The sequence below is a fragment of the Hyaloscypha bicolor genome, assembly GCF_002865645.1.
Source record: "Hyaloscypha bicolor E unplaced genomic scaffold K444scaffold_113, whole genome shotgun sequence".
Classification (NCBI taxonomy): Eukaryota; Fungi; Ascomycota; class Leotiomycetes; order Helotiales; family Hyaloscyphaceae; genus Hyaloscypha; species Hyaloscypha bicolor.
Genome location: NW_020194615.1, coordinates 324,156 through 337,984, shown reverse-complemented (window position 1 = coordinate 337,984; position 13,829 = coordinate 324,156). Strand labels below are relative to the sequence as shown.

General features: G+C 33.8%; 2 protein-coding genes across 2 annotated transcripts; one reads left to right on the top strand and one right to left on the bottom strand.

Annotated features, from left to right (window-relative positions):
* Positions 1 to 8,737: 8,737 nt before the first annotated feature.
* Positions 8,738 to 10,604, top strand: K444DRAFT_24743 (uncharacterized protein). The gene is made up of 3 exons (XM_024871322.1): positions 8,738 to 9,044; positions 9,095 to 9,318; positions 9,375 to 10,604. The coding sequence occupies exons 1-3, from the start codon at positions 8,791 to 8,793 to the stop codon at positions 10,373 to 10,375; spliced, it is 1,479 nt and encodes a 492-aa protein (XP_024734708.1). The 5' UTR covers positions 8,738 to 8,790; the 3' UTR covers positions 10,376 to 10,604.
* Positions 10,605 to 12,666: 2,062 nt separating this feature from the next.
* On the bottom strand, positions 12,667 to 13,130 carry K444DRAFT_691174 (uncharacterized protein; the record flags this gene model as incomplete). The annotated part of the gene is made up of 2 exons (XM_024887785.1): positions 12,667 to 13,031; positions 13,056 to 13,130. Coding segments are annotated over 2 exons (270 nt in total), but the record flags the coding sequence as incomplete, so codon positions are not given.
* Positions 13,131 to 13,829: the final 699 nt, after the last annotated feature.

Sequence of the window (13,829 nt, the reverse complement as noted above, 5' to 3'; positions counted from 1 at the left end):
AAATAATAAAAATAATAAGAATAAACTAATAAGTAATACTTTTAAAGCCTTACTAGTAAAAATAAATAAAAGAAAGAAATATTATTCTAATTCCTATTTTATTTTTATTAAAAGCTTTCTAATTACTTCTATAGCCCCTATTCTTACTATTTTTATAACTAATATTCTTATAGATAACCTTATATCTCTTTTCCTTATATACTAGATAATAAACGAAAACTATACCTTAAAGCCTACTAAATAAATAAAGAATACCTAAATATTTATAATTAATAATATATTAAAATATAATATTTACTACTTTTATAAAGTTATAATTAATACTAGAACCTTCAGATTCTTAACTACTAGTTCTAACTAATTCCAAGCTTTATAATAGACTAATAATAGTATCTAACTTAATAAAACTACTAAAAATTAAGTTAATATCTAGTTTAGTATTAGATTTATGTTTTTTATTAAATTTATAATAATAAAAATACTAATTAGGTAAGTATAAATCTATATTATACTTATAAAAACTTTATTTCTACTTAGCTTAGCTAATATAGATAAGCTAAAAAATCTATTTTAATAATCTTACTAATTATTTTATTATTTCTAATAAATGCTTTATATTTATAATATAATGTTTTAAATACTCTTTCCTACTTTAGAATATTATTCTATAAAGCTTTATTTCCGAATTCTTTATTTATAACTCCTATTTTTTTTTATAGAAATTAAATTATAATATCTATATTACTATTTTAGTTATTTATTTATTAGTAAGCTCCGAAATATACTAGAATAAATAGGCTATAATATTAATATAAAAGCCCTTAAATACCTTATAAAGTATTATAAATAATACCAGAAATATAGCTAATTACTCGGATAATTCAAGTTTAACCTAAGAAATAATATTAGCTTTAATTACTTTATTATTATTAATATTTTCTATATTTCTAATAAGCCTATATTTTATATTATTAATAAAGGCACTTAATATTAAGCTAGCTAATAGTTCTAGAATATTAGTATAATATATATCTGAGATATATTTAAATAATACTAGATTAATAACTATTTAGGCTCTTCTAATTAGATTATAGTAGATACCGGAAAGCAGTTTACTAATAAGAAGTTTGCTTAGCTTATAAATATTATAGGAACTAAGATTAAGATTATTTTTATAAAAGCTTATAACTTTATTAGAATTATAGAATATTATTATAGCCTAATTCAATATACTTATTTTATTATTATAGCTAAAGTTAATAGAATTAATAAGAATAGTATACTCTAAATAGCTTTTAAGACTATTAATAACTTTACGGAACCTAATAATATTATCCTAATTCTTTTAGTTTATAATATTTTATCTTAAATAACTAAATATAATACTTTATTACCTATTATATTATAGTAATTAGTAGTATTTAAGAAAGTAATAATAGAAATTCAGAAGCTTTAAGCTAAATATTAAATTTTTAAATACCCGAAATAGTTCTAGTATTACTAATATTTATAAACTATTTCTAAATTCGAATATTTTTATTTAATATAAAGGAAATACTAGTTAATCTAATAATTAGAATAAACTATATAAGCTAGTAACTATTAATAGAAAAGACTATATACTAGCTTTATTATATAATAATACTACTTTTATTTAATTTCTATAAAACTCTTTTATATAGAAGATATTAAGGTTATTACTAATAGCCTTAAACCTAAATCTATTCCCGAATCTAATAATAAGGCTAAAGGTAATACAAATATAATTTCTCTTATTATTTCTGTTATTTTACTAAAATATAATAGAGAATACTTTTATAAGATCTCGGATATTATAATATTTTTATAAAATAATAAATTATACGAGAATTCCTATTAAGTTAAAGTTACTAGCCTTCTAGAGAAGAATATATTTAAGATTACTTTTAGATTTCAGATACTAAAGAAAGTATATATTTTTAATTCCCGGTTTATTAATGAGATTAAGAATAAGAATATAGAGAGAGAGTTTAAAAAATCGAGACTAGTTATTTAAGCTTATAATAATAATAAGAAATATATAGTATTAATATAATTACCTATTATTTAATATATTAGTTAGAGAATTATTCTTAGTATTACTATTATAATAATAGATATTATAGAATTATATTTATATAATATTTTATAAGCTTATATTTAATTAATAACCTAATTTAATTATAATTTCTATATTAACTTATTTTATAAGCTTACTAGAGAGCTAAATCTAAAAGATAATTCTATTTTAAAAATTATAAAACTATTATATAATATACTAGAAACTAGGAATTACTAGTTTAAGACTTATTATTTTTATTATATTAATAAACTTTCTATAAAATAATTAATTTATAATTCTTGCCTTCTCTATAATAAGTAATTTTTCGGAATTATTAGCCTTTAAACTAATAATACTCTATTTATTAGAACTAATAATTTTATAAAAATAAAGTAACTAAAGCTCTAAGAGGCTAAATTCTTAGCTAAAAAGTATAAATGCCTTACTATTAACTATAATCTCAAGTTTAATAAAAATATTATTTATATAAATATTACTAGAATTACTCTTATATAGAAATACTAGTATAAAAACCTCCGAATTATTTCTATAAAGAATATTACTACTATAAGTAATAAGAGTACTATTTATTAAGATCTCTTTATTAAAGACTAATATATTACCTAATATACTAGTAGAATATATATTATATTAGTCTATTAACCAGAAGCTTTATATAACCTATTAATTATTACTTAAGCTATTAAACCCTCGGAAACTAATATAAAGGCATTTAATAAGTACATTTAATAGCAAATTGAGAATATTACTAGAGAACTAAGATTTATAAAGCTAGTAAAGGAATTCTTATATTTAATTATTTTTATAAATACTTTATTTATAAATAATAAAGATCTCTTTTCCTAAATTAAATATATCCTAGTTCTAGTAAATAGAACTAGAAATACTAATATTATTTACTAGTTCTCTACTAAATATAAGAGAATTACTAGAAGTATTCTAGTTTCGGAACTTTATAATATAACTTATAGTTTTAATATAGGTGCTTTAATTAAATCTATAATTAATAGAATACTAGAAATAGAACTACTACTAGTTATTTATATAGATTTAAAGTTATTATATAAATGCCTTATTAAATTAGGTATTACTCGAGAGAAATACCTAATAATTAATATAATATACCTTTATTAGGTATATAAATAATAAGAGATTATAGAAGTCAAGTAAATTAAGAGAGAATTAAATCCTACTAACTTTATAACGAAATTAAAGCTAATAAATACCCTCAAATACCTTATTAATACAAATATAATATAATTAGATATAAAGAAATAAATATATGAGATAAGAGGATATATATAAAGATTCCTTTAGTATCTGGTATCTGGGTATTTAGTATCTGGGTATCTAGTATCTAAGTATCTGGTACTAGGCCGGATTAGGGAATATGGGTATATAGGATAAAAGGATATTATAGGAAGGAAAGTTATATATAAAAGGCTATAGCCTTTAGTATATAACTAAAACCTTAAAAATAATATAAATATATAAAGTATTTGAGAGATCTAATACTAGGCCGGATTAGGGAATTTATATATAATTAGAGAAAAGTACTATTTTTCTGTTTTTCGCGTTTTTAGAGAGGTTCTAGTATTAGTATAGCTATAGTTATTAATAGTTATATACTATAGTTATATAATATAGAGGTAACCAGAGGTAATAAGATATAAGTAATAATTATATAACCTCGTATTATATTAGTAACTCGACTAGTAGCTAGTTCCTATTAGGCTTAACAGATTTAGGGACCGCATATTAATATTATAATACTATAATTTTTACTTCTGAATAATAACTTTACTAACTTACGCAAATAGTATTCCATAATTATATAATAGTACTATATATTCCTGGTAAACTAATAATTATTTTAAAAAAGTAAAATAATTTTAATTTTAATATTTGTCTTAAAATTAAACTTTTTAATAAATGTAATATCTTGTTTAAAATTATTAATAATTACTAGAGCCTTAGTCTTTTTAAATAGCTTTAGTAATAGCTTTCTTAATTATTTAAATAAAATAATAACTTTTTTTAATTAGCTTTAATAGTTTTATATATAATATTAAGGGAAATAATTATAAATATTATAAGTAATAAAAGTACTTTTTAATATAATATATATTTTAAAGCTATTTTCCTTATTTATTAAAATCTTAATCTTTTTACTAATATTATATATTATTATTATATAAAATTTATTAATAATTACTTTATATTAAATATTATAAATAGTATAAAGTCGAAATATATATTCTTTACTATAGAATTTATAAGACTAAATTTATAATAATATTTCTTTATTTTAACTTATTTAAAATAAACTTTTTTTTCTTTTATATATTTAAAGCTTTAAATCTTTTAAATTATTATTATAACTTTAATTAAAGAAAATTAATAATATTTTATTTTAAAGAATTATTATATTACTTTAATATAAATTATTTTATTATTTTTAGTAATATCTTTATTAAAAATTAATAATATTTTATTTTAAGGAATTATTATATTACTTTAATATAAATTATTTTATTATTTTTAGTAATATTTTTATTAAAAATTAATTAGATAATATAATATAAAATAATAACTTTATTTTTATTATATTAAATAAACTTCTTTTTAAGCTTCTCGAAATTCTTCTCAAGCTTTAACTTTACTATTTCCTTTATTACTTTATTAATCTTATTTCTATTTTCTTTTATATTAAATATTATAATATTTACTCGAGTTCTTTTATAAAGCTTTATAATAAAAATCGTGTTTTTCTTTATATTAATTATATAATACCTTTATATTATATAAATAAAATATTTAATATATAGTTTCTTTAAATATTTAAGTAACTTAAAGGTTTACAATTTATTAAAATATATTCCTTAATTTAATATAATCTAATAAGGAAATAATATAATAAGAAGAAAAATAAGAGAAAAAACTTAATTATATTAATTAAGAAAAGAAAAAGAAAAAGAGAAATCCCAGACTCTTATAAAGCTATAATCTCGCTAGTTTATATAATACTATATAACTTGTCATTTTAATATTTAGCTTAATTTAATTTCTTTATTACTATTATAATACTTATCTTATTATAATAATAAAAAATTACTTATAATTATTAAAGCTTTTAAATATTAATATTATTATTACTTTAAAAGTTTTAAGTTTATAATTAAAGTTATTATTAATTATAATAACCTCTAATACTTTATAAAAATAATATATTTTTAATAATTACTAAATATATTATATAATTTTAATTAGTAATATTATTATAATTTTTATATCAAGAAGTGCTTTTATATATAAAAAAGAAAGAAATATTAATACTTCAGGTTTTATTTGCTTAATATTAAAGCTTTTAATATACTTGTATAGTACTTATAAGCTATTACAAGGTTTCGGCTCAGTGCCAAACCTTAGAATTGAGGCCAATATATAAGACCGTGAGCTCACTGCTCATTGAAACGCGATTAAGAGAACGCCGATTGAATTGCATTATACGACTATAGAGATAATCAAATGGGCCTTTCAAATGGTGGTGTATGGGAAGATTGTATGGGCCTGAGCTCAGGTGGAGAGGACGGGCCCTAATTCCAGTAACTGTCTTATTCAACGAGGTCTCGTGTGTGGTTTGTAGCAACTGAGCTTGAAGCTCATTTCTCCAACTGTTCAATGCCCTATCGTCGGTGACTGAATCGAGACCTGCCAGGGACACAAGGGTGCTAGGGGTTGGTCGGGGGATGAGAGAGATTGATGGAGTGGTGCCATCTCCCATTGCTCGGAGGAGTTATCCGTCGACAGCGTGACAGTTCTGACAGGATGATAGCCTTGACAAGCCAAATTGCCGGAAGGTCACTGTCGGGGTAGGTCCTCAACTTTGCAACCCAACCCAACCCAACCGTTTGCAGTAGAGATGATGCGGCGTCGACTTGGAGACGGCAGCCTATGAGAATATTCGCCATGAGCGACGAATGCGAAACCTTACGCTGCAGTTGTACTTTGTCGTGCAACCATCACGCCTTCCTTCCTATACTCTTATCGAATGTGAGTGGAGCTGGCGCTGCTGGGGTTGCCAAGCGGCTTAGCAATTCTATGTAACGAGCCTGCCAAGATAAGTCTGTGCGCTTCAGGCTGTCAGGCACGCTTCATGTCTCTAGTGCATCGTAAACTATAATTTAATTAGGAGTTAATTACTCATGGCAATCCATAAGTATATAAACCCAGTGCTCCTGCTTTAAAACCAGCTCATTAATCCAATCTTGTGGTATTGCAGCCCATTCTTCTAGCATAGCCGCTTCGATTTCAGCCTCGTTCGCGCTTTCGCCTATATAATGCCTGCTTGATTCGCCGCCAACACTTCTCAATTGGGTTTATATGAGGGCTTGTAGACGGGTGTGGCATTCATATAATACCGTGCTTCGTGCTTGAAATCGAGTGGTAGAGTAGTGGGAGCCATAATTGATGAAATTAGTGAGTGTGGGCGGGGTGAAGTGTGCCCGACAGCCTGAAGCGCACAGACTTATCTTGACAGGCTCGTAAGGCACTTTTGACGCAGCCTAGTCTCCCATCGAAGAATCTCACGTATGACAACATGGCTGAGGGTCGAACTCTGAGCCTTTTTTCCACATCAAAAGTTCCTCCATGAGACATTCCTCCCACTCAGCACCTCAACCTATTACTGATCAGACTGATCAGTGGAATTACGAAAGGCGGGTGGCATTAAAATTCGTCCATCCGCCAAAACGAGAGGAACACCAAAATCGCTACGTTTAGAGAAATCGCACCAAATCTCGATACACTGTTTAAAACTCTTTAAAAAATAGCTTTGTGGGATAGAAAAGAAGCAGATCTAACTTTTTTAGGATTTTCTCGACGATTAAATATAATATGGAATTACGAGAATTTCTGTATAATAAGAGTCAAGATTGAGCCCGCCCTCGCTTAGCAAATTGGACGAATTTTAGGGCCCGTCCTGCCACCACCATACACCGTTCACATACACCATATGCCAGTCTTAAGCTTTGACCATTACTATTCCCACGGCCACGGCAGGCCCCACATATAAAGGCTCCATTTGAAATAATATGGGACTACCATATAAATCGCCTTTTTTGTATGATTTTAGAAGCTGGTCTGGACAGTATAGTTAATAGTCTAGACTGCAGTCTCAGACTATAGTCTATAAATTTTTTCTCAAACTATAGTCTGAATTGGATAGACTAAACTAAGGTTATTCAGGACTAGACTAGACTATACTAAAATCAACCAGACCGTAGTATAAACCGCAGTTAATCTAGTTCATACATAATCTACCCCCATTTTCTTTATTTCCTCCCTAAATACCTCCTTCAAATATCCTCCAAATACTTGAATTTGCCCTTCTTAGCCCTTTATCTTATATTACGACTTCAAATACTTAAATGCCTCAATTATATTCATGCCTAGCCTATTTCGAAGTTCCGTAATTTGTAGCTTAGTACTTGAGAAGAGTTATTTAAAGTTAGCTAATATTGCAGGAATAGAGAGTATATCTAATGCTAGCTTGCTTAAATTAGGACTTGAGAGGCATTATTATATTCGAATTCGATTGTAATATGGAGAAAAGAGAAGAGTTTTTCAAGAAGTAAGTGTGGGCGTAGCGATTTCGCTTGCTCTTTTCCGTGAAGTACTAGTGAATTATTACCAGAACTTTATTACCTAATATTTTATAGTAAAATTATAACCACCCAATATAAAATTAAATAGAGTAATTCACTTTAAAGCCCTAAGTCTAGGCTATCTTTTGAATTAAAAATTATTTTATTTGGTTAATAATTGAGTGTTTTAATAAATATAACACTAAGGGTAATTCTCTTACAAATTAAGCGAGCCTGCCCCCTTAAGACTGAGATCAAACTACGGTCCGGACCACAGTCCGGGCTCCAAACCACAGTCCGAATCAAGTAAAATAGACTGGACTATAATCCCCTAAGACTGTACTAGTCCAGTCAAACTGCGGTCCGACTAGACTAAGGTTGGACTATTGCCTATACTGGGTCCGGATTAGCTTTTGACCAGGGTATAGGCCCATATGCCCTCCTATATGCCTGGCACGCCCAGCATGTAGCTCATATGCCCTATAACTCTAGGGCATTGAAGGCCTAGAAATAACTATATGAATATCGATTTCTTTCTTACTAATTAATTGCTCTATAGTCTCTTATAAGCTAACTCTTAAACAAAATTCAAAGAATTAATAAATGCGCAATACTTTTAAGCCTAATATAGTTTTTAAAGCCCGAAGGCCCTGAAAACAACTTGAAATGGAAACTGGGCAGAAGACTCTGCGTAGTAAAAAAAAGCGGCCGCATGCCCCACAAATCTCTGATAAAAACACCTGAATGGTGTATGGCGGTGGCAGGACGGGCCCTTAATGCCGCTTGTCTTCGTACGCTGCTTGCCAGGACTTTTGTAGGTGTGGCATCCATCTCAGCTTACTCATGCAGCCTCTCCCCCGCGCCCCTTCTTTTTTTTTTTTTTTGGCGTTGCAGCATGGAACTTTCGTCGCTGCCCAATCGCTAAAGGGCCGCCATTATCCTGAGGCCGTCCGACCTGAACATCATAAGATCCCGGACTGGACCCCGATAAAGACGCTCTTGCTCGTGAACCAGCACGCTCAACACAACATCGACTCCAGCGCAATGGAAGGTAGCTTTTCAGGACTCGTTTGGGGCACAGCCTCGTTCGCAACCGCCGTTGCTCCACAAGATGAAAAGGGCTTGACAATTCTCCCAGAGCCGACAAGGCTGCCCGAGATGAATCAAAGACGAGAGAGATACCCAAAAGAGCAGTGGCTTGCGCTCAAGTCTATTATCGAACAGCTTTACGTCAAGGAGGGTCAAACTCTCACCAAAGTCGTAGAATATTTGGCTGAACATCACGACTTCTATCCAACGTAAGACATGCCTTGTTAGTCTTGACAAACAAAGCTAATATGTGATGCAGGACGAAGCCATTCAAGCGGTGGATCTCAGAGTGGGGATTCGAGAAGAACGTCAAACGGGATGAAAGACGAGCGATTCTAGAGAGGCTCGGTACTACGGCACGTGCGGTTGACTTTCAGGCAACGATGCTTCGCGGTCGAAGGCTGGATAAGGCTAAGATTGAGCGATGGAGGAAGAGGGACGGAATTGGTGGTGGCAGTTCCCGGAAGGGACCTGAATACTCCGGTACAGCAACACTCCAAGCATACGGCTAAGTTCGACCTGCTAACAGGAAGCGTTAGGGATGTCGGATGGGACGCCGAAGCTCAGTGCCGGCTCACTGCCCTCGGAGATGGAGCTTTGCAACCAGGACAATACTCCGAAGGATCTACCCCGCCCTGGAGAGCCGTTAGGATCAATGCCCACTGACCAAATATCGACTTTTAATCCTTGGCTTGCGGTCGACATTGTCGGGTCTCCTAGCCTAACCGGACTAATAGGAGCCTACACGCTAGACCTGTGTGAAGATATTCCAGCCCTCGATTTATTACAAACGTACTCAGAAGCAAGCGAAGACGACTACGACTTGATGGATCCATACCATGCTTGCAGTGCCATTGTATGCGGCAAAGTTCAGAACCAACAGCCACCATCCACACTGGGTTCTAATTCAGTCTCTTTCGGCATCGCTACCCTGTCTACCTATTTCTCCAACCAGAGCCAACTTCGGATGCCAGGACCACTAGATGAAGTCTCTCCCTTTCCCCAAGGGGCACCTAAAAGGAGACTTTTCAAACCTCCAGATACTAGTCACCTAGTCTCTAACTATTCTCTGAAAACGAAGGAACTCGAATGTAAGAGAAAGTTCAAAGCGTCGAAAAGTATGGAGCGATTAGAGATTATTGATCTAGTTGAAGATATGGAAATCTTAGCTTGGAGGCACTACGAGCTGAATCAGCATCGTCTAGCGGAAACCTGGTGGCGCCGGGTAATTACTTCCAGTTCGGAGATACCAGGATACCACCCCTTCAAAATATTATATGCGTGCTTGCAAGTGGTCGCCAGCCTTCGGCGGCAACACAGACTCCAAAAATCTCTAAGTCTCCATCAGGGTGTGCATAACAAGATAATGGAACTCGTTAGTCCAGACCATGAACTCGCCTTAAAATCGAGAGCTGCATTAGCAAAACTGCGACAATTGGCGGAGACCATGTGGCGGAACTCTCGATCTACCGGGAACTTCTTCAGATTTGTCTCCTTCAGTTTGGGCCAAGGAATAGAGATACCCTGTATTTCTTGCTAGGCCTAGGAATAGCACTGACATCATGCGGTCAAGATCGCGAGGCCGAGACGATTCTCTATATTCGGGTACAACTAGATAGCGAACTCTCCGGCTATCTAGATCGAACCACAATAGACGTTCAAAATTCTCTGGTGTCAATGACCGTATTAGCAAGCACTCTGACCCTACAGCGGAGATACGAAGACAGCAAAAGTGTACTGAACGCTGGAGAAAGATGTTTCAAGGATCTGCTACGAGTCGAAAATCCTTTAAGCTGGGAGTTCTTTTATGAGAAGGCTATGGTGTTAAGATATCAGGGGCGGCTCGTCGAAAGCGAACAAACCCTTCGAGCCATTGTACGCCATGCACCTGATTATCCAGATGTTCACATACACAACGCGATGGAGGAGCTTGCAGACCTCTTAGTGAAAAATGGTCAAGAACAGGAAGAGGTAAATTTGCGGAGAAGTCCCAGGTTATGGCAGTGAAACTGTGGGGGATTGAACACATATGGTCAAAGCATGACTGCGAGGATCTCGGGTTTTGCTATGCAGGACAGGGACGCTACGACGACGCAATTCTTCATTTTCAGGAAACAATTGAGAAGTTGACTCTGACCAACGGAGGAGATCTTGTTTCCCGTAACGAATACATCGGTCAGATTCAAGGTTGGATCTCAGAGGTTGAAGAGATGAAAGAGAAGGCGAAGACATTGCAGAGCCAATCGAGCCTTCAAGGTAGAGCCCCAAACCTACCAGTTATACTCCATCTCCATGAGCCATAAATCTTACAATAACTGACGTGCCTAACTAGGGCTTGAACTACAATGACAGGTTTGTGCCAGGCTACATCAGATCCTTCTACGCGAGGTGACAGTATGAGGCACGGACCAAATTCTCGGTCGCGTTTGGGTGCAACTTGGGTGACTTGCTTAATCTCATAGTCTTGATTTTGTCCTTGCCACCAAATGAAGAATATAAGCTCGATTGTGCTGTATCTTAATAACGAGCCTACGGACCAAAGTCCGTGTTTTTAGCGAGCGCGCCATTATTAGTTTAACGCCTCCCACTACCCTACCACTCAAATTTAATCACCTTCTAGGGCAGGAAATTGAGACCAGATACAAGGAGGCCATACGCCAGCTCTATGGCTTTGCTAAGGTACTAGTTAAGTTCTTATAACGCGATATGGGCTCGTGCGGTCGACAACTAAGAAGATATTGCAATGTAACGCTCCCGAACGTGCACGCATTACCCGTACCGGGAGACCCTCTCTTCTCACTAATCAATAAGTCAACGAGATTATCAAATCCTTAATTATACCCTGCTTTACGACGAACTTGGGCTTAAATGCTCTGCAAAAAAATCCTTGAGAAAAGGCTCAAATAGGGGGGGTATTTCCGGTATGTAGCTTGCCAGAAGCCTTACCTTATAGCGAACTAGGTTCTCGTACGATTCCTCTAGGCGATTGCACATATATTCTAGACAATAGAGTAACTAAAAGTCCTCTAGTCTAATAAAGTTATATTCTTAGTCGAGGATAAGATAATTAAGGAGAGGGAAATAAGAAATAAGAACGAATGTATGCACCCGATGTGACAGCAGGAACAAAGCAATGGAACGATGCTCAAAGATCTATGATTCCAATATCCTACAGAATCTAAAGCTAAGGAGAGAAGGAGTAAGGTGTGGCAGTGGATAAGTAGGTATGGCCAAGACTACTAAAACGCCGAGCTTTGGAAGCAAGCTTGGTTTGAACTATAGCTTGGAACCTTAGCTGAAACCAACCCCTTTGGCTAAAACCACGTTCGTATTAACCATGTGATACCAGCCGTCACATTACCCCCCCCCTCCAAAAAGCTCGACCCGAGCGCCAGTATAGTAAAACAAAGGGAAAGCTAAAGCGAGTATAATAAAAATGATAGAACAAAGGAAAAGGACCCTATTTAAGCCGCAAAATCAGCCCTCCACACACGGTTAAAAGCCGTATCCAAGGTTGGCCCTCCTCCAAATTCGCCAGAATTGCTAGAATCACTACCAGAATTATTATAATGGTCAATTGCGGTAGTCGTAACCCATTTGCAACCAGAACTAGTAGAAGCAGGACTTGCAGGAGCCAAGCTATAGTTCTTGATAAAGTAATCCTGGGATCCGCATCTGATACACCTGCCGGTTTAATAATAATGCTGGCGGAGCTCCTTTAAGGTAGAACAAGCTGGTATAGCTAGTGAGATTGGCTCAGAGGATTCCAGAGTACCAATTGCCGGTGTAACGACATCAATTATCAATTCGCTGATATCCATAGGGTCGCTAGCAATTCTGGGAGCAGTAACATACGGCGGAGCAGCTGTTTTTGACGAGAGCTACTGGGCCGTTCGCAGGAAATTACTATACGTTCGCGGGAGGGTAAGTTGCTGTGCCAAACGAGAGCAGATCGCAGAATTGAGGCCATTGCAAAAGCTGGAAATTTTATTAATATCTGGCTAGCTTTGGCCATTCGCTTCGTACAGGGTGCGTTCAAACTTGGCAATATAGGCCGGCAAAGAGTTATTGCCTTGGCGAAGCACATGGAGCTTGTCCTCAGCTTCCGATTGCTTATTTGGATTATCGTACACACGTAAAAGCTGATCCAGGATCGTTTGGTAGTTCCACGATTGAGTATGCTTCCTATAAGAGAGCTATGGCAAAACCATGGATTAGACAGACGAATCAAGGTTCAGGTAGACGTAGTAGAATTGAGCCGTAGCATCTCTAATTGCCGTACCATTAATAGCTAGCTTTGCTTTAATTAACGGAAGCCAGGTATCGAATTTGTAGGTGCTTCTAGCGAACTTCTCAGGGTCAGGGAGCTTCGACTTTTGACTGGATTTTGCCATGGATTGGGCGTTAACTGAGCTTGGGTACTAGCGAGGGCAGCTCGCAAGATAGTAATTTTAGCCCGTAAGCCATCGAACTCGCATTAAACTTGCGTTTGGAAGGTAGGGTCCATTCTCAAGGGAGTATTGGTAAAGTTGGTAAAGAGATAAAAAAAATTAATGAGGTAGTAAGCCAGGGGCTCCAATAAATAATAAGGGGTTGAGCTGGCCAAAATCAAGCTTTTTGACGCCTCGCGGGTAGAACTGTGGATAGTACCACGTAATAATAATAATAATAATAATAATAATAATAAGGGGGCTCCGTATAAAAGCGGGCTAGTAAACAGGAGTCCCAATAATAATGACTACTGTCCGAAAGGTAGGAGCTTTAGATTATATAATAGCAGGAACAAAGCAATGGAATAATGCTTAAAGATCTATGATTCCAATATCCTACAGAATCTAAAGTTAAGGAGAGAAGGAGTGAGGTGTGGCAGTGGATAAGTAGGTATGGCCAAGACTACTAAAACGCCGAGCTTTAGAAGCAAGCTTGGTTTGAACCATAGCTTGGAACCTTAGCTGAAACCAACCCCTTTGGCTGAAACCACGTTCGTATTAACC

Coding starts and splice junctions, on each gene's coding strand:
- K444DRAFT_24743 (XM_024871322.1), top strand. CDS start 8,791: ATGGAAGGTAGCTTTTCAGGACTCGTTTGGGGCACAGCCTCGTTCGCA. Junction 9,045..9,094: donor CATCACGACTTCTATCCAAC/GTAAGACATGCC, acceptor TATGTGATGCAG/GACGAAGCCATTCAAGCGGT. Junction 9,319..9,374: donor GAAGGGACCTGAATACTCCG/GTACAGCAACAC, acceptor AGGAAGCGTTAG/GGATGTCGGATGGGACGCCG.